The sequence below is a fragment of the Triturus cristatus genome, chromosome 12 (assembly GCF_964204655.1).
Source record: "Triturus cristatus chromosome 12, aTriCri1.1, whole genome shotgun sequence".
Taxonomy (NCBI): domain Eukaryota; kingdom Metazoa; phylum Chordata; class Amphibia; order Caudata; family Salamandridae; genus Triturus; species Triturus cristatus.
In genome coordinates this window covers 179,627,827-179,649,034 of record NC_140595.1, presented here as the reverse complement: position 1 = coordinate 179,649,034, position 21,208 = coordinate 179,627,827, and the positions used below count along the sequence as shown (strand labels likewise).

At 48.4% G+C, this 21,208-nt stretch overlaps 1 protein-coding gene across 10 annotated transcripts in view; it reads left to right on the top strand.

The window, feature by feature from the left end:
- The window catches only part of CNOT1 (CCR4-NOT transcription complex subunit 1), a 1,579,387-nt gene that overhangs the window by 726,963 nt on the left and 831,216 nt on the right, over positions 1-21,208 (top strand). For all 10 annotated transcript variants that reach the window (XM_085638198.1, XM_085638193.1, XM_085638201.1 and 7 more), the window contains one exon: positions 14,404-14,520. In XM_085638198.1, coding sequence (XP_085494324.1) covers positions 14,404-14,520 — 117 coding nt within the window. The remainder of the gene's footprint in view (positions 1-14,403; positions 14,521-21,208) is intronic.

The following is a 21,208-nucleotide window of genomic DNA, read 5'->3' as shown; positions in this document are numbered from 1 at the left end:
ATTCCCCAGAAAATATACCTACTCGCAGAACACCTTCCAGGGGTTCACAATCAGATTGCCTACCTGTTAAGTCGACAGACTCAACAGATCCACGAATGGGAATTACATCCAAAAGTGCTACTCCCCTTTTTCCAACAATGGGGCCAACCAGACCTAGATCTGTTCGCCACACACAAGCGCAAAATGCCCAACCTTCGCCGCCAGGTTTCCCCACCCAGGGTCAAAGGGCAATGCAATATGGATGAACTGGTCAGGCAGATTTGCGTACGCTTTTCCGCCTCTCACACTCATTCCATGAGTGGTACCGAAGCTCAGGCAACAGTCTCTCTAACTGATCTTAGTAGCTCCAACATGGGCACGCCAACCTTGGTTCTCAACACTACTGGAACTTGCGCTAGTGCCCCACCAAAAACGGCATCCCTCCCCATTCTTATTAACCCAGAACCATGGAGAAATCAGACACCCAGATCCAGGTCAACTGAACCTGGCAATCTGGCTCCTGAAGTCCTAGAGTTTGGTTATCTCAACCTACCACAATAACAACAAGAGGGTGAGGGAAAATCACTCTTGATCCCCCTGGTTAATAATAAATCAACAACAAAAGAGTGAGTTAGGTAAGGAGCAAACCAAGAGAAAAGGCGTGGGCAAAAACCAAAATAGTGTTTTAAAAGAACCCTCACTCACCAACCTAGTTGGTGACATGCTTCATCATCGGGTTCCCACCAGAGAGGCCGAATGCCTCTCTGGTGTGCTGCAACGCCTGAATTACAGCGGAGCTGGTTGTGATAGAACGGAAGGTGAAAGTTTAAAAGGTAAATGGTTTTAACCAATAACCAATTTAATTCTGGCAAACCAAAAACCGGATAAAAGCAAGTGAGTCGGACAAGAGCCGGCCTATTAGGTGGGACAAGGCTCGTCCTAATTATGGATAGGTCAACATGTTTCTGCTTAACATGCCTAGTTGGCTAAGCATTCGTCAGGACCATGGGGAGCACCACGGCGGTATGCACACGCTAAGGTGCACCCTAACCAGTGGTGTTATTATACGGTACAACTTACTCTTATACCGCAAAAAGCCATCCTATAATTCAGGGGCTAGTAACGCTCAGTACAAAGGTATTGTTAGCGTCATGGGTCCGAGAGGGGGGTAGTGAGCTATAGTATTTCCATGCTCGCACACTCCCGTGGAATACCTGGCTTCGTCCTGCTCGGCCCGGATATCCGGGCCGAGCAGGACGAAGCCTTTTCTCTTGGTTTGCTCCTTACCTATCTCAACCTACCACCAGACTGCATGAATATTATAAGGGAAGCCAGACGACCTACCACTAGAGCATGCTATGCTGCAAAATGGAAAAGATTTGCCATTTACTGCACTAACAATCATATAAACCCACTGGATGCATCCATCCAGGACATCATTTGCTACCTGCTACACTTGCAAAGATGTAATTTGGCATACTCATCCATATGTCTCCACCTAGCGGCATTGGCAGCCTACTTACAAAATCGACAACACTTGTCACTCTTTAGAGTGCCTGCGATCAAAGCCTTCATGGAAGGACTAAAGAATTACTCCTCCCAGATTACCACCCTCTCCAGTGTGGAATCTAAACATTGTTCTTACAAGGCTCATGGGACCCCCATTTGAACCTCTGCATAAATGCGAATTGCAGTTCCTCACATGGAAAGTGGCTTTCCTTCTCGCTATCACATCCCTCCGAAGGGTGAGTGAAATCCAGGCTTTAACCATACAAGAACCATTTGTGAGAAAGTGGCTCTGTATATACTGTTCCCTAATAGGTACAGGGTGTACAGAGTCCACAGTCCCCCAGAGGCTGATAGAGGTCAAAGTTAGGTATGACCTTACTCTCAAAAGTGGTAGCTTGGTCGAGCAGTAAGGCAGTACCAGAGGACAGTGTAAAGCATTTATTGTACACAGTCAGCAAATGGTTTCACACACTCAATAACTGAACTCTAGGCCAATGATTTGTATATATAAAATATATGCTTGTTTTATTTTTAGAACCACAAAGGGGGTAAAAATATACTTTCTCAGACTGAGAGAGTTGAATATAAATACTTTTGTTTAAGCAATAAATTTGTGTAAACAGTCACAGTTGGTTGCAATAAACAATCCTATTTCCTAAACCTAACAATGCATTGAGCTCAATGGTAAATTCAGGTTATTTGTAATAAATTACTTTTCAGATTACTTTTGGAATTCCAGGTCTGGCTCCTAGAACCAGCCTGGGGTCAGTATTCAGAATCAAGTGATGCAAGTCGATTTAATAACTGTAATGATTTTTAAATAATATTTAGCTATTTCAAAAGTTAGCACTTAGAAAATATCTCACAGAAAACATTCAATGGATCTCTATGGCAAGAAATTCAAATTGCAGGTAGAGTACTTTATCGTTACTTTAGTAATCCAGGACTGGGTGCCTAGACCCAGGACTGGGGTCCTTATCAAAAGCAGGTAAGTAATTTCGTTTGCAGAAATGGTACGATTTTAAAAGAATATTTCAAATTTGCAAAAGTAGACACTTAGAAGAAATTTCACAGAAAAGCAGACAATGGTTTCCTATGGGAGAAAAATGAGTTGGAGGTAAGTATAGTTGTGAACACTTTTCAGAGTCAGGGCTGGGCACCAAGATCCAGCACTGGGAGCTCACCTAGGAGCAGGTGAGTAAATTCGTTTCTGTCACTTGGCTGATTTTTGGTGAATTTTTGCAGTTTTGAAAAGTTCACACTTAAAAGATTTTTGAAGAAAAAGCCAGTCAATGTTACCCTATGAGGAAAATGAAGTTAGCGGTTTAAGGGTAAGTACTCGACTGGTAGTATTGAAATTCCGGGCATGGACTCAGGGGTCCCCCAGTGTCAGGTAGGTACAGTTGGTTCACCCTCAGCGGTTTCAGGACGGCCGGGTGCAGAGAGAGTTGGGCCCAATGTTATCCTATGAGGGATAGGGGGGCCTTGGTTGGTGGCTGCTGTCTGGCAAGCCACGCGGCTGTGGGAGCTGGGCTCCTGGTCACTTACTCAGGGCAAGTGGGGAAGTAGGTTAGTGTAGAGAGGGCACTGCCAGGGCCACTCGGGCGGCTGGGTGCAGGGTGCTTTTGAGCCTTAGGGCTCTCAATGGAAATCAATGGGAATGTTCCGGTTTGGAAAGAGGCTGCAGGCTCGGGGACGAGGATGTTTCAGGTGCCACCACCACTTCGAGAGGTAAGTTGGGTAGTTGTAGGTTAGGTGGGTACCCCGGGATTGGGCACAGGGGGTCGCAGGGCGCCGGGTGCAGGGGTGCCTTTTGACGTCGGGAATCTTACCCTCTGGTTGATCGCGGCTGGGGTGGCACTTGGTTCTTCGTCAGAGCGGTTCTGGACTCGGCGCAGTTTCGCGTCTATCCTCCCGATCAGCTGGTTAGGGATATTCAGGCTCTTGATTCCGATCTTTCGGCCCTTGTCCTGGGTTTCGGTCAGGATGACCTTGAGGCTGCTGGGCCTCCTGCTGACCAAGCATGCCAGATGGCCTATGCGGGCTCTGAAGGTGGGACCTGAAGTTCTAGTGGGTGCAGCATCAAGGGGACCTGTCAGATCTCGGAGGGCACGGCTCAACAGTTGATGTGGTGGCTCTCGTACCAGCATTGGGTCAGCGGCAGATCACTCTCCCTTCCCCAACAAGCACACAGTGACCGATGCGTCCCTCCTGGGATGGGGCGGCCACAGGGGAAACTCGGAGATCAGTGGCCTGTGGTCTCTGGCGGAGTCCAGGCTCCATATCAACCTTCTGGAGCTCCGGGTGATCCTGCTTGTACTGAAGGCATTTCTTCCCTCTGTCAAGGGGAGAGTAGTGCAGGTGTTCAGACAACACCACCGCCATGTGGTACTGCAACAAGCAAGGAGGGGTGGGGTTGTGGACCCTATGTCAGGAGTCTCTGCGTCTCTGGACATGGCTGGAACGTGGAGGCATTTCTTTGCTGGTTCAACACATGGCAGGTTATTTGAACGACAGGGCGGACGAACTCAGCCGCAGGTGCTTGATGGATCACGAATAGCATCTTCACTCGGAGCTGGCGCAAGGTCTCTTTCAAATATGGGGAGAGCCTTGGTTAGATCTATTCGCCACCGAAGAGAACGCGCAATGTCAGCAGTTCTGCGTGTTGGAATTTCAAAGGCGGCACTCGCTCTGCGACGCTTTTCGTCACGAGTGGATTCGCGGTCTGTTGTACGCCTTTCCGCCTATACCACTGCTGCCCGGAGTGCTGAAGATCAGGCGCAACCGGGCCCAATTCATTCTTGTGGCTCTCTTCTGGGTTCGAAGAGTTTGGTATCCCGAGCTACTCAGTAGGAGTGTGGATCCCCCAATCCGATAGCCTCTTTGAGAGGATCTTCCGGTACAGCAGCAGGGGACGGTCCTCCACCCGAACCTGACCAGCCTCCTCCTCCTTGCGTGGAGATTCGAGCGGCAACAGTTGATTCCATTTTACTTGCCTCCTGAAGTCTGTGATATCATTCTGGCAGCCAGGCGTCCCTCCACTAAATTGGTATACGCCTGCCGGTGGAACAAATTTGTGGCATGGTGCACAGCAAAGGCTGTGGATTCCCTTTCTGCCCCTCTTTCAGAAGTCCTTTGTTCCTCCTTTCTTTGGCCCGGCAGGGCTCTGCGCTGGGCACTATTAAGGGGTATCTTTCTGCAATTTCGGCCTTTCTCAGGCTCCCTGATCAGCCCTCTCTTTTCAAGTCCCCTGTCGCAAGTAGATTTCTTAAAGGCATTAGTCACCTTTTACCTTCTATTCCGTTTGTGATGCCACAGTGGGACTTGAATCTGATTCTTACTTATTTGATGTGCACTCCTTTTGAGCCGCTTCACAACTGTCTTCTTAGTTTACTAACTTTGAAGACCGCTTTCCTTATTGCCATCACCTCCGCTAGGCACGTGAGTGAGCTCCAGGCTCTTTCCTGTAAACCTCCTTTTCTGTCTGTTCAGCCAGACAAGGTTGTGCTCTGCACTCATCCTTCCTTCTTGCCAAAGGTTGTTACTCCCTTCCACATTGGGCAAACTATCACTTTGCTCACTTTATTTCTGCCTCTGCACTCTTCGAGGGAGGAAGAGAGGCTCCACTGTCTGGACCCAAAACGTGCTATTCCATTTGACCTGAATCGCACACAACCGTTCTGGGTGGATGTCCAGCTCTTTGTTGGCTTTGTAGGTGCCAAGAAAGGCCGGGCTGTACACAAAGACTGTCTCCCGCTGGGTCATCTTGTGTATCAAAGCCTGTTATTCTCTAGCTAAAAAAGAACCTCCGGTGGGGTTTCGTGCCCATTCTACCAGGGCGACAGCAGCTACTACTGGATTGGGACGTAGTGTCCCCCTGCAAGACATCTGTCAGGCAGCCACGTGGGCCTCGCTAGTAAGTGATAGATTCCTTACCGCCCCACATATCCTCCCCGTTCTGCGAACTGATTTCTAGGGATAAGGTCGTCCCTTTCAGGGCCCTAGTTTCAATGCACCAGTGGTCAGTGTCTTGCATGGCTCTGCGTTCCTGGCGCAGAAAGTTGTGTACAGAACTGACGTTTGTGCGCGAGGGCGGCGTCTAAGTAGCTGCCGCAACGTCATCCTGGCGATCATGACGCCTACGACTAACGCAGAGCCACATGACGCTACCTTCCGACGAGCAGAGGACTGCTGACAAACTTTCTGGGTCCAGTCTGATGCCTGGGGGTAATTTCTAAGGTAAGGAATCCATCACTAATTAATGTTTCTTACAGATATATCGTTACCGAAGGTCAGTAACTTTTGCTTCAGTTCAGTGTGTGAATTAATTTGCTGACTGTGTACATCAAATGCTTAACACCGTCCTCTAAAACTGCCTTACTGCTCGACCACACTACCACAAATGGAGAGTAAGGTTCTATCGAACTTTAACCTCTGCCTACTCTTGAGGTCACCTGGACTCTATACACACTATACCTCATTTTGGTGTAGTATATATAGAGCCAGTTTCGTACAGTTAATGCCGTCCAGACCCATTATCCAAGAGCGAAGGGAAGGTGTTTCACCCCAATCTCTCATCCCTATGATAGACGTCATGGCTCCTGATGTCCTTCAATACGGACACCTAGATTTAACTCTAGAGTGTATGAACATTCTAAAAGAGGCCAAGAGACCTTCCACTAGACAATCCTATGCTTTTAAGTAGAAGCGTTTTTACTTACGTTGCATGAACTATGGACATGATCCCATCCTAGGTCAGGAACAGGTGCGTTCGAGGCATGTGGGCTGCTGAATTCATATCTGTGCATAGTTTACCCACCAATCAGGGCTTCTTCTGCACCTTGGTAACTCAACATTGTTCAAACAAATTTGATGGGTGCTCCCTTTGAGGCTATTCAGAGCTTCTTTACAACATTTGCTATGGAAAGACGCTTTTCTAGTGGCTATCACCTTTTCTCGCAGAGTGAGTGAGACCCAGGCACTGTGCTGTAAAGGTTCCTACACTGTTCTTTATGCAAACAGAGTGGTTTTAAGAACACATCTGAGTTTCTTACCCAAAGTAGTCTCAGATTTCCACATTAATCAGACAATCACTCTCCCCACATTCCTTTCGAATCCTTCAAATCCCCTGGAAAGGTCCCTCCATTCTCTGGACCTCAAGAGGGTTCTGAAGTTCTACTTGCATAAGACAGAGAGCTTGAGGAAAACGGACAGACTGTTTATAAACTATGGGTCCATAAATACTCATTCTGCAGCTTTTAAAAGATCTACCTCTAGGTGAATAGTGTTTTGTCTATCTTTGTCCTACCAACTGGTCAATAGAGTCCTCCCGGGCAAGCCTAAGGCCCATTCTACCAGGGGAAGGCCTACACCACAGCTCTCCTTAGAAACATTCCTATGGCAGAAATTTGTAAAGCATCAACATGGCGTTCAGTACATACTTTCAAGCGCCATTACTGTTTGCACTCTAAAACACAGGCGGATGCTCAATTCGGGCAAGCCTCACTCAAATTTGTTGGGATGATTACATATTAGATGCTATGTTACTTGTTCTTGGTGCTGTTTGCTCGTCCGCAAGGAAGTGGGTATGGGCTTACTATTCTATTCAGTGCTTATGACTTTTGATGACTATCCCCTGGAAGAGAAGGATAAGTTACTTACCTGTAATCCTAGTTCTCTTACAGGGGTATACTCATCAAAGTCATAAGCAACCCTCCCGGCTCCCCGGACGAGCATTAACAGTGCGATCGCGTGTTTGCATCTGATATCCTGGTTACTACATGTTAGTACACCGTAAAATAGAACGGACTTAACTGTCACATGTGGTGCATGATGGGATCAGGGGGCTCCTGGAGGTCTTAAAGAAACGGTGTCCAGGTTCTCTGAAGCCTTAAAGGCAAGGTGCCAGTTTTTTTTATTGTACTGTGATGTTATTCATCTATGCAGCCTAAGAACAAATTGCCTGCTATTACTGTTTTACAAAAAAAAATGAAAATAAAGTTTGTTGTGTAACACTAATGCAGTATATGTTCTATATTGCACTATTTACATGTGATATTTTCTTCCAATCGAAATCCATGTAATCTTGGCATTTTAATCTATTGGATCTATAATAGGCTGCATATGTGTCATACATGTATATATGTGTGTTTTGGAAGTACTATGTACTTGTGGTTCTAAACATACACATATATGTATGTTCGAGGCATATGAGCTGCAGATCACACACTGAGGATAAGATCGCCATCTGGTGTTGGGCTCGGATGATTGCAGGTTGTTGTTGTCTTCGGAAGAAGCCTTTGGTCACGAGGTTGGTGACTCCTCCCCTGGACAACAGTGCGCATGGGCATCCACTCCATCGTCAGATTGTTTTTTTCCGCCATTGGGTTCGGATGAACTTTTTTCCGCTCCAGCAGAAAACTTCTAGCAATCAATTTAACTCCTTAATCTTCATTCCATCGACTTTGAAATCAACTCAGACCGGTTCCGGAAGCGGATGATGGACAGGACACCCTTCAAAAAATGCCCCCAGTGTGGAGCGAAGTTCCCCCACAGTGACCACCACGAGGTTTGTAACCTCTGCCTGTCGCCGGAACACAACGAGTCCACCTGTCCAGCTTGTGCCGCTTTCCGTTCGAAGAAGACCCTCCGGGACCGAAGAGCTCGACGCCATATTATGGCCAAACCAGCTCCAGAACCGGAGGACATCTTTGCTCAAGATGTTCCCGAAGACGACACCGAAGATCTCGAGATCGTGTCCGAGGCCGACGATTCCGATGACCTCATCACTCCAGGGCAGCGTGTGAGTACCACCCCCCCTGCCCCTGCCCCATCCAAAAAAGCATTGGTCAAGACTCCGCCAGCTGGGCCCAGTCGCGACCGGAAATCCTCTTCAGAAGCCCCGCCCTCGGGCCCGGCTCCGAAGACATCTAAGCCTGTAGGTGGCTCGGGCTCGAGCAAACCTCATCTGATTGTGCCTTTAACACCCTCAGCACCGAAAAAACCACTATCGGCACCGAAACAGGCTTCAAGACCGAAATCTCCATCGGCACCGAAACGTTCCTTGGCACCGAAGTCTCCACCGGCGCCGAAACGTTCTTCGACATCGATGCCTAAAAGTCCCTCGGCACCGAAACATACATCGGCACCGAAACATACATCGGCACCGAAACATACATCGGCACCGAAACATACATCGGCACCGAAACATACATCGGCACCGAAACATACATCGGCACCGAAACATACATCGGCACCGAAACATACATCGGCTCCGAAAACTCCATCGCCTCCGAAAAATCCATCGGACCTGAAACATCCTTCGGCACCGAAAACATCATCGGCACCGAAAACTACGTCCACACCGAAAACTACGTCCACACCGAAAACAGCTCATAAAGACCCGAAGCGGACGTCGCCGCCACCACCTTCGGAGCCAGATGAACTTTTTCGACCAGATCCTACTCAAAAGCGGATCTACATCAATCCTAACACTGGACATGTGACTGCCATCCCATATAAAAAACGGAAGCTGGACACTACACCTCCCCCAGCTCCCATACGGAAAAAGGACTGTGCCACTTCACCACTTCGTCCTTCCTCTCCTGTTTTACCTTCTAACCCGTCCCCCCCCCTCCTCCTCCTGTTTCTCCTTTACCTTTACCACCTCCCTATCATTCACCTCCTCCACAGGATGATAATGATGACTTAGGGGGAGGGGCGGACCCTGATTTATTTAATGATCCTGTTGATCCAACCGACCCGTTTACTTTTCCAGACACAGCACCGGTAGATGACTGGTCTTATCCAATGCCTGACATGCCTGACCCCACTACCTACCCCTCCAAGCCCTCCCCTCCTGATGACCACCTAGGGTTTGGCCAACTAATAAATAGGGCAGCAACGTTCCATGGTGTCACTATGCACACGGACCCCCTTGAGGAGGATTTTCTCCTAGATACCTTTGAGCAGTCACAAAAAACTGTTCATATACTTCCCATGATTAAAGGGGTTATAAAGCATGCCACTGACGTCTTTAAAGACCCTGTTCGAGCGAGGGTTCTCAACCCCCGCATCGGAAAAAAGTACCGACCAGCCCCGCAGGACCCTGCATACATTAAAGCCCAGCTCCCTTTAGACTCCTTGGTCGTATCAAATGCCAGGAAGCGCGTTAACTCACAGACAACTGGAGAAACGCCCCCCCCCAGACAAGGAGTCTAAGCTTTTAGAGGCCTCAGGCAAACGAGTCGCCGCACAGGCGGCGAACCACTGGCGTATTGCCAATACCCAGGCCCTGTTAGCTCGGTATGACAGGGCACATTATGACCAACTTGAGGACCTTATGCAACATCTGCCTGAACCCTTTAAGTCCCAGGCCACTGACCTCATTCAAGAAGGCAAATTAATATCTAATGCCTCCATTAAATGCGCCTTAGATGCGGCAGACACTGCTTCTAGGGCGGTCAATACTAGCGTCTTACTCAGACGACATGCCTGGCTCCGTATTTCCGGTTTTAAACCGGAGGTTCAAACCGCAATTCTGGCTCAACCTTTCAACCAAGAGCAGTTATTTGGCCCTGCAGTGGATACTGCATTAGAAAAAATGAAGAAGGATAATGAAACTGCCAAGTCTATGGGAGCACTGCAGTCTCCTCAAAACCGGGGTTCCTTTCGTCGCTCCTTTTATAGAGGAGGCTCCAAAAACACATCAACTGAGACCACGTCCACCTTTAAAAATTCTGGACAAACATCCCCTAACAGAGGTTATTTCCGGGGAGGTTATAGGGGAAACAATAACAAAGGCCGAGGGCAGGGCAACAACAACAACACCCGCACCTCCCCAGCCACCAAACAGTGACTTGCCACCACTCCCCCCCAGACCATTCCACTCCGGTCGGGGGGCGACTCCAACAATTCCTACCTGTCTGGACTTCCATCACCACAGACAGATGGGTAAGACAAATTATCCAGTCTGGCTACTGCCTCGAACTCATACAATCCCCCCCAAACATACCGCCCAAACAACGCCCAATGTCCTCACATCATCTCTCTCTCCTCAAACAAGAAGTTCAATCCCTGTTACAAAAACATGCGATAGAACCAGTCCCCCTTCAACATCAGGGAAAAGGGGTATATTCTCTATACTTCCTCATTCCCAAAAAGGACAAAACACTAAGGCCCATACTGGATCTCAGACTACTAAACCAGTATATACATTCGGATCATTTTCATATGACCACTCTCCAACAAGTCCTCCCACTTTTACAACAGGGAGACTTCCTTGCCACATTAGACCTCAAGGACGCATACTTTCACATCCCTATGCATCCCGCTCACAGAAAATATCTACGATTTGTGGTAGATGGGCAACACTATCAATTTACAGTTCTCCCATTCGGAGTAACAACAGCACCCAGAGTGTTCACCAAGTGCTTAGCAGTCGTGGCAGCGCACCTCAAAAGACAACAGATCCATGTCTTCCCCTATCTGGACGATTGGCTCATAAAAGCCAATACATACCAAAAATGCGTTCTCCACACTCATCGCACGATTCAAACTCTCCACGATTTCGGATTCACTATCAACTACCCCAAATCCCACCTACAACCTTCCCACTTACATCAATATCTAGGAGCAACCATAGATACATCCAAGGCCATTGCTTATCCCAGCACTGCCAGGATAGCCAGTATACAAAATCTCATCTCTCAATTTCAAACTCATCCATCTCTCCCAGCAAGAGTGTTCATGCAGCTCCTAGGCATGATGGCGTCATGCATCTCCATAGTCCCACACGCACGACTTCAAATGCGTCCCTTACAGGAATGTTTAGCACAACAGTGGAACCAAGCTCACGGACAACTTACCGATCTGGTGTTGGTGGACAGTCGCTCACTTCGCTCACTGAAATGGTGGAACACCATCAACCTGTCCAAAGGGCGACCGTTCTTAGAGCCTCTTCCACAAGTTGTGCTAACTACCGACGCATCTCTCACGGGGTGGGGAGCCCACCTCCTTCACCATACCACTCAGGGCAGATGGACCAGTCAACAAAAACTGCTCCACATCAACCACCTGGAACTCTTAGCAGTGTTCCTAGCACTAAAATCCTTTCAAGTTCACCTAAAGAACAAAACTGTCCTCCTACGCAGACAACATGACGACAATGTATTATATACAGAAACAGGGAGGGACACACTCTCCCCAACTGTCCCAACTGGCACAGCAAATCTGGAGATGGGCAATTCCCCAAAACATCTATCTCTTAGCAGAACATCTCCCAGGGATCCACAATCAAGTGGCCGACCTCCTAAGTCGCCACACACAGCAGATCCACGAATGGGAACTACACCCCAAGGTTCTACTCCCCTTCTTCCAAAAGTGGGGACAACCAGACATAGACCTGTTCGCCACTCCCGAAAACACAAAATGCCCAACCTTCGCCGCCAGGTTTCCACACCCACAGTCCAAGGGCAATGCCCTATGGATGAACTGGTCAGGCAGATTTGCGTACGCCTTTCCGCCTCTCCCACTAGTTCCATTTGTGGTACGCAAACTGAAACAACAGTCACTAACACTAATACTAGTGGCTCCCACTTGGGCACGTCAACCGTGGTTCACCACGCTTCTAGAACTATCCTTAGTTCCACATCAAAGGCTACGCCTCTCCCCGGATCTATTAACCCAGAACCATGGAGAAATCAGACACCCAGATCCTCAAACACTGAACCTAGCGATCTGGCTCCTGAGGTCTTAGAGTTCGGTTACCTCAATCTCCCTCCAGACTGTATGAATATCATAAAGGAAGCCAGACGCCCTACTACTAGAGCGTGTTATGCCGCTAAATGGAAACGATTTGCCATCTACTGCGCTAATAATGACATACATCCATTGGACGCTTCCATCCAAAACATCATTTGCTATCTACTACACTTGCAAAGATGCAATCTAGCGTATTCCTCTATACGTTTACACCTAGCAGCCTTGGCAGCCTACTTGCAAAATAGGCAACACCTGTCCCTTTTTAAGGTACCAGCCATCAAAGCGTTTATGGAAGGTCTCAAAAGAATCCTTCCCCCAAGATTGCCACCTGCACCAGTGTGGAATCTCAATGTGGTTCTAACAAGACTCATGGGTCCCCCATTTGAACCTATGCACAAATGTGAATTACAATTCCTAACATGGAAGGTAGCTTTCCTTATCGCAATCACTTCCCTACGCAGAGTAAGTGAAATACAAGCCCTTACACTAGAGGAACCTTTCTTACAACTACACCGTAACAAAGTGGTTCTTAGGACAAACCCTAAATTTCTTCCAAAAGTGATTTCCCCTTTCCACCTTAACCAATCAGTAGAGCTACCGGTCTTTTTCCCAAACCCAGACTCCGTAGCTGAAAGGGCCCTACATACCTTAGATGTCAAAAGAGCCTTGCTTTATTACATCGACAGGACAAAACCCTTTCGAAAGACAAAACAACTCTTTGTTGCTTTCGCACCACCACATAAAGGCAACCCAATCTCCAAATCAGGTATAGCCCGGTGGATAGTTAAATGCATCCAAATATGCTACCTCAAGGCTAAACGTACACTTACAGTTCCCCCTAGGGCGCACTCCACGCGTAAAATAGGGGCTTCTATGGCCTTCTTAGGTAACATTCCCTTAGAAGACATTTGCAAGGCAGCCACGTGGTCTACCACGCATACCTTCACTAAACACTATTGTGTTGATGTGCAGGCCAAACAACAGGCCTCCGTGGGCCAGGCTGTCCTAAAAACTTTATTTCAAGCTGCTGCAACGGATACAGGCGACCACCGCTAAGGGGAAGCACTGCTGTATAATCTATCCTCAGTGTGTGATCTGCAGCTCATTTGCCTCGAACGGAATATGCTACTTACCAGTATGCATCTGTTCTTGGCATGTAGAGCTGCAGAGTCACACACGCCCGCCCGCCTCCCCGGGACCTGTATCTGTTCCAGCATCCGTCTTACTTAGACATTACACATGGACATCCTTTCTTTCATTTCTATACACTCCATCTTTTCCCATCATGGCGAAAAACAATCTGACGATGGAGTGGATGCCCATGCGCACTGTTGTCCAGGGGAGGAGTCACCAACCTCGTGACCAAAGGCTTCTTCCGAAGACAACAACAACCTGCAATCATCCGAGCCCAACACCAGATGGCGATCTTATCCTCAGTGTGTGACTCTGCAGCTCTACATGCCAAGAACAGATGCATACTGGTAAGTAGCATATTCCTTTTATATATGCTCCGGGGTCCCGCACGTGGGCAGGGATTTTTTAGTGCTTATGACTGAGTATACACCTGGAAGAGAACTAGGATACCAGGTAAGTAACATATCCTTGTGGCTGTGACAGAGAAAAATGTGAATGTTCTATAAGCTAGCTACGTGAAAAATGTACAACCCAATAATTTGAAATACCTTACCTTGAAGTTTTGTTCTGCCAACTGCAGTTCTATGTATACCATGTTATTTCAACATTTTAAGTTGTGCATGGTATATATAGCCTGAAAATAAAACCCAAATGAAATGGAACATGTACTTCCTTCAGTTCAGTCTCTATCGCACTTTGAGAGCTGTCTTCTCAGTACCTCTTTAGTTTTAGGCTGTTGTGGGTTTGAGTGCTTGCTTTGGTGGTTGACACATCTACATTATTTTTTCCTCACCACTTTATAATTCAGTTGAGCGCTGTTTAATAACTCGGACAGCATTTTATACCTATGACATCAATAATTCTTTGGCTTTGAATACGTCAATATTAAAAATAGTTGACAATGTTGACATAACCCATCCGATGAGATTAAATCCAATTGTATTTTCTAAGCTCATGTTTAAAGAGTTTTGAGTTCTCGTATCCAGCTCATTACTGCACCATGTTTATTTTTCTCTTAAGGTCCTACTCACATCAGACAAAGCTGCAGCAAACTTCTCTGATCGATCCCTACTGAAAAACCTGGGCCATTGGCTTGGAATAATAACCTTAGCCAAGAATAAACCAATTCTCCATACGGTTAGTTAATGTTTATTGCAAATAGTATGAAGATTAGTTTGAGAATGTAATACTTGGGAAAACCTGAATGACCACTTATGAAGGGAATGTGAATGGTACATTGCGAGCCTTACCCTTGGTGCCAAATACTAAATTTCTATGAAAAAGCACACTTATCCAGGAGTACTGTTGAACTGTCTTAGTTAAGCGATTTTGCTTCTGACCCGCTTGATATATTGGAAATATTTTCTGTAGCTGTAGATTTACATGCTCTGCATACTTCTGCTATCTTGTGTTAGGCTCTGACAATTGCAACTTGTTTTTTGAGTCACAAGGTCTTGATGATGATTCTTCTGTTCGTGGATGTGCATTGGACCAGACGTAATTGTTAGTTTTTCTCTGCTCTCTGATTCAGCGTGCTCCCGGTCTTGAGTTTGTCTGTTCCTGTCGTGGTCTGTCTGTTACCTTCCTTCCTCTGTGAACACTCTTCAGTGCATTTCTTCAAACTGTATTGTTTAATTTCCTTGACCCAGCTGTTGTGCAGCTGGCCCTCCAGGGTCCTTCGGACTACTGTGTGCTCCAGATTACCCTTTGGATAAGGAGCACCCGATGTATTGCAATAAACTCACTTCAAGAGATGCCCTTAATGCCACTCTAAATAGCCTTGGGTGGACCTCCAGGCCATCTGCTGCTCATCGGAGCACGACGAGAGACTTTGCGACTGTTCTTGTTTTGCAGCAAAAGACTCTGCTCCAGTACTGATACAGACGGCAGGTTCACTGCAGGATTGCAACAATCTTTGGTGAGGCTGATAGTGGCCATTGTCCCCCCTCCCCCAGAGGAGGAGGAGGAGGATGCATTGGGTGAGTTGACCAATTTTCCAGCTTGGTAGTTAGGGCTGGTCTGTTCCCATGAGGAGCAAGGTTAAGACTTGATTTGCATATGGCTGAGTCCAAACTCGGTTGGCGTAGTGGGCAAAAAAAAGATGGATTAAACCCAGATATGTTGACTGGGAGTGAATGCATTATTCAGCTTTCAGGCTATCTGCCCTTTTTGCTTTAATCTCCCAGCACAAAAGACAGTCCCTGAGTTAATTGACTCTGTCTTGGAGTCTGGCAAGGAGGATTTCATAGGGGAAGCAGGCTTCCTTGGATGCTCCATCTACCTCGGTTGACTACGGACCATGCCTCAAGACCACGCCTCATGTGATCCCCTCAAAACTCACAATTGGCCCCATGTTGGAGCTGAGCACTGCCCACTAGGGGTCGGACGTTGGGCCTTGTCCTGAAACAGCTGCCATCTTCTGGTGCACCAGTGCCCTGTAGTGCTAGTTGATACCAGAGTAAGGCCTCAGAGCCAAGAAAAGACCCTTCCAAGGGCCTCAACCCTCTGCTGTCCTCAAGACGGAGGACACCTACCGGTGCTGACCTTCTGAAGCTGGCTTCATCTTCGGGGTCGAAAGTACAATCGTAACCAAGCAGCCACAGTCTGCCAACTTTGGATACGAGACCCACTCGTGATGTCAAAGAGTGCTTTGAAACACTATAGACTGAAATCGATTAAATTCAGAAGAGGATCATCATTCACCCTCGCACAGGCAAAATCTCTTCCTCGAAGACAGGGCTTTCCAAACTTTTCATGTTGGAGACACATTTTGGAGATGCATCACTTTTGGGACACGGTATGGTAGTGTAGCGAGCGAGCCTGAACCACCTAAGGGGAAAAACAAGTGGGCAAATGGTGCATTTTCCAGCAAATTTGGGAAAGCAGGAAGATTACTAAAGCAATTGTGAATCTGTTCTAACAAAGACAGTGACTAGCAAAACTGGGTGTAAGGTTAGGTTTGTACCAGAAACAAGAATATAATCGTGCACACATTGACACACAACCCCTGTGATTTACAGCACAAAAAGGGCGGATTCACGCACTGCCAACCCTTTCAACCATGCAGAAAGTCCGCCTGCTGCCGAGCGAGCGTAGCGAGCAAGCCCAAACCACCTAAGGGGAGTTTGGGGGGGGGCTTCTCCCCCCCTACCCCCCCCCCCCCCCCCCCCCCCCCAGAGAAAAGTTTGAAAATAAGTGGGCAAATGGCGCATTTTCAAGCAAATTTGAGAAAGCAGCAAGGTTAATAAAGCAATTGTGAATCTGTTCTAGCAAAGACAGTGACTGCCAAAACTGGGTGGAAGGTTAGGTTTGTGCCTGAAGCAAGAATATATTCATGCACACATTGACACATGCCCCAGTGATGTAGGGAACAAAGAGGGTGGGTGCACACACTGCCAAATCTTCCAACCATGCACAAAGTCGCTCTGCTGCTGATGAGATCAGGCAGAGCACATACAATAGGGGGGCAGGCCAGGCAGTTGCTCAGGCTGATCTTGGTCTAGGCAGTTACACACAGGAGCTTCGGGGGTGGAGGGGCACAGAGGGCCGGCAGGGGCGAGATAGCTACAACAGAGAGGCACAGATAGATAAACACACAGGGCTCAGAAGGGAAGGACCACACATAGACTGCATGGGTTTGAGGGGCACATAGATTGGATGCAGGGGAAGGGCTCACAGGGGCTGACTTGAAGGATGGTATATACGGACCACAGGGTGCTGTGAAACACAGAGGGGCTGTAGAGGGGCTAGGAAGCAGATTGAAAGTGGGAGCACATAGAGGGGTTGCAGGCAGTGTGGCTTCTACAGGGAGGGGCTTCAGAGATGTGGGGACACAGGTGAGGCAGGAAGCTAGAGTTGGGAAGAGGGCATGCACACACAGTAAGACAGGCCAAACATTGGCGCCTCGGGGTGAATTAGTGCTAAATGAGGGATTGTTTGGAAGCGATAGGCAGATGAATAGCAGCAGTTACGCCAACACCCTCTTTCATACAGCCACACAAAGAACACCATGTATCAACACAACCAACGATCATATTTTCCACACACTACCATACCTCACATACCACATCACAACAAAACTGTAAATTCCCTAAAAAAACACTAAAGTTGAATGGGTGTACTCACTGTTTAAGGCTGACTAATATATCAACAGTGCCTTTGCCATAAAAATTAGCAAGCCGTAAAATTAATGAGGAAATGTGCTACTTTTACCTCGTAGGCCCAACCACACCATACTAATTGACCCAGTCTTCTCACCATCAGAGTAATATAACATTTGACACAGTTTAAATTAAAACATTGATTAACTACTTTATATATGCCAACACCTCCAACATCTCAAATGTCCTCACAGCCATATATGTTGACAAGCCCACCATTAAAAGATAACGAAGATCCAAGATTGTCCACCGTACAAGCAAATTCAGATTTTCTCCCATACATGCCTGAAGCAGTTATCAGTGCCACAGCGTGGTAAAGTAAAAAAGTAGTCATCTGCTGCAATGGCAAAAACACATTTTATCCGAATTCACAAGCTGTACTCGTCTGCTGGATGAAGCTTGCAGGGCTGGCTCTGCCCTCCCTGACTCTGAGTGCTTGGGAGGGATTATTAATCATGGACTGCGACGTTATCTGGCAGCAGTCGATACTTCTAATGAAGCCACTCGTCGTGCTCCCTTGAGGGTCATTAGTCCCCCTATCGCCCTTGTCTCCAGTCCTCCCACAGGCCCATGCCCACTGAGGTATTTATGGGCCGGAGTGCAGCCTGGCAAGAAGAGGGGGCTTTTATCAGGGCACAAAGATAGATGGCGGGCCAGCTCCCCCAGGGGCTCTCAGAGTGTGAGAAAGTGCCATCTTTCTTGCATGGTATGCCCCCACTTTTTGTTGAATTGCTGAATGTACTTTGAGTGTGCCCTGGACTCCTGTCAGTCAGGTGCCCAGGGCCCATGTTCCTTCCCTAAAACCCAAATTGGCAAACCCTGGCCACATGTCAGCCCCTGGTAAGTGGTACCCTAGGTACCCAGGGCCTTGTCACCAGGGAAGGTCTCTAAGGGCTGCAGCACTTATTGTGCCACCCTTAAAGGCCCTGTACCCTAACACAAAAGTGTCTGGGTACAAGACAAAACAGAGGCAACATGGCACACACCCCTGTGTGCCATGCCCACAACCTACACTGCCCTGGCATACATCAGCCACCCCTCTAGCTGGGTGCCCTATGCCAGTGGTGTGGGCACAGGAGCATGAGACCTGTGCCCCTATACCCAGGTCCATTCCTGGGCACTGTATGTGCAGTGCTACCATTTAAGAGTATATGGTGCTGGGAGCTTGTCAAACACGAACTCCACAGCACCGTAATGGCAACACTGAAGACTGCGGTTTAGTATCAAACTTCACTGATGCCAGTGTGAGATTTAATGTACAAAGCACTACAGAGGGCATCTTAGAGAGGCCCCCTGAAACCTAACCTACAATCCACGTCTTGTCTGAGAGGCTGCCTAGGCTGCCACACAGCAGACATGTTGCTGGACCCTTGGGTCGAGAGCCCTCAGCTCTCCTGGGCCTGCAGCAATGCACATCCTGGGTGAGGTGCTAGGTCTCCTCCCCCAGGATGGGCAGGGGAAGCTTCAAAGGTATGCTGCCTTTGTGAGCTTCTCCAGGCACTTGCTGTACTCTGCAACTGGCCCCTACCGGTTCTAAACCCCCACTCTGGCAGGAAGACCGTCCGGAAACCCCAAGTAAGGACAGGGGATGTGCCAGTCTCTGCCAACCCCACCCCTCAGGTGGGGGAGGCGAGGTGAAGCACATCTCCGGGCCCTCGCCATCTTGAAGATGGGGAGCCCTACCCAATCGGAACTAGGCCACTGCCCGCCTCCCACAGGAGAGTGGCAGGATAGGGGGTGTACCCACCCAGGACAGGGACCCAGTGGACCCTGCCCTTTACCTACCTGTAAAGCCCCTTAAATTTAGAATTTAGGGGCACCCTGAACCTTCGTTCCTTAGATTCCAGATTCTAAAACAGCAAAGAAGGAAGACCTGCCCTGCAGCTGCTAAGAAGACGACGACACCAACTACTTTGGCCCCAGCCTTCCCGGCCTGTCGACCCTCGAACCTGCTCCTGCTAAATCCCGGCACCTCCTGTGGCCAGCAACCTCACAAACCCCGGAGGACCTGGCTACCTTGCGACTCTGAGCACTGGGACTCACACAAGCAGTGGCTCTGCCTCAGAAAAGCAGGCTGGCCTTCGAGGATGCCCTGGCATCGTACCCATCACCTTCAACTCCACCACCATTTTCACCTCCATGTCTGTCAAAAATCCAATCCCTTCACCACAGGGGCCTCGAGTCCTACTCAATACTGGCAGTCCTAGCCCTTATTCCCTGTGCGAGGACTTGGCCCCATTCCCTACAGTTATAAGGAAGCAAGCTTTTTGCAGGTTTACCTGCATTTTGACTACTAAGTACTGGTGTAAAGAGACTGAATTGCCTTGTGCCCTGTAAAAACTGGCTCTGCGCATGTTTTCTGCCCATTATAAATGGTGTATGTTTAATTGCCTTGTCCCCATTTGGCATAGGCAAACTTACTTGTAATGTACCATATGCTAGTATATGGTGCCAGGCGTACGTAGGGCCTGTAAGTTGAGATCTCTTGTGGTCTGCAGCAACATTTGTGCCACCACTACTACCGTAAGGGAAACCTAGCTCCCAGTCTCACTGCAGGCTGGAAGGGCAGTTTAAAAACTGCTAACTTGACCTTTGCCATTTCAAGTAATCGCAAAGCCAAACCTCCCTATCTGATAGACTTCTAGCTGCAGATTCCTTACCTTTGAATTCCCAGGCATCCTGCTCGATCCGGAAACTTTTGCTGAGCAATACCCCTTGCGCATGACGTCTGGTGACTCCATTCCGCTCCACGTGACGGGCGTCTGTTATAACATCGCGGTGCCTATATAGGCACCACCCAGTTAAGCGCCGATCCATTAAGAGCTTACCCCTCTGCTGCCTTTTGGTAGGCTTTTTTCTCTACTTTTGTCTATTTATTTAGTTTTTAGATACGACTTTATGTGCAAGGGATGTATGGTAGGAAGACCGGTTTTAAACCATGCAGGACTTGGTTCCGCATGATGTTGGTCACAGATCCCCCACAGCGCAAGTCTGTGGTCTTGAATGTGACCATGATTCGAAGTCCTGTTCAGACTGTCTGGCGATGACCAGGAAAATCTTGAAGGGAGTGAGCGGTTAAGTTGCTCGCGGCCTGGCAGTCAACACCATTAAGCGAGACTCCGAGGAGGTCACGGTCCCGTTCATAGAATAGGTAGTCGCTGGACCGCTCATGGAGCCCTAAGTACTCTTCCTCCCATTCGAGGTCATCTGGTCCCTTGGGGAAGAGGCACAAGAAGTCCAAGCGGACTTCGTTTTCACCTCAGTTGGCGTCTTTTGCCGAGAAAGGTAAGGAACAATGACGCACCAGGCACGGTTCTGCAGTGCCGGAGCCTGAGTCAACTTGGCACCTCCCACCTATTCCGGGAGCCGGAGCGACTCCCGCTCCATTTTTACGAGGCCATGTGCCGCGTTTTCGAGTGGAACGACCCAGTTGGTGAGCCCACGTGCCCCTTGGGGTCAGATGGGGCCCTATCTGGTTTGATGCAGTCTGCTAAGGCCACGGCGCTGGTGGGGTCTTAAGGATCGGATTCCGGGTCGACGCCGGTTGTGCCATCACGACCTCCCCCAGCGTTGAACCTGAAGTCTGTGCCTGCAACGTTGCTGGTGCCTGTCGGCACAAGCCCCATCCTCATCCCCGACGACACAAAACCGGAACGGCGTTGAGT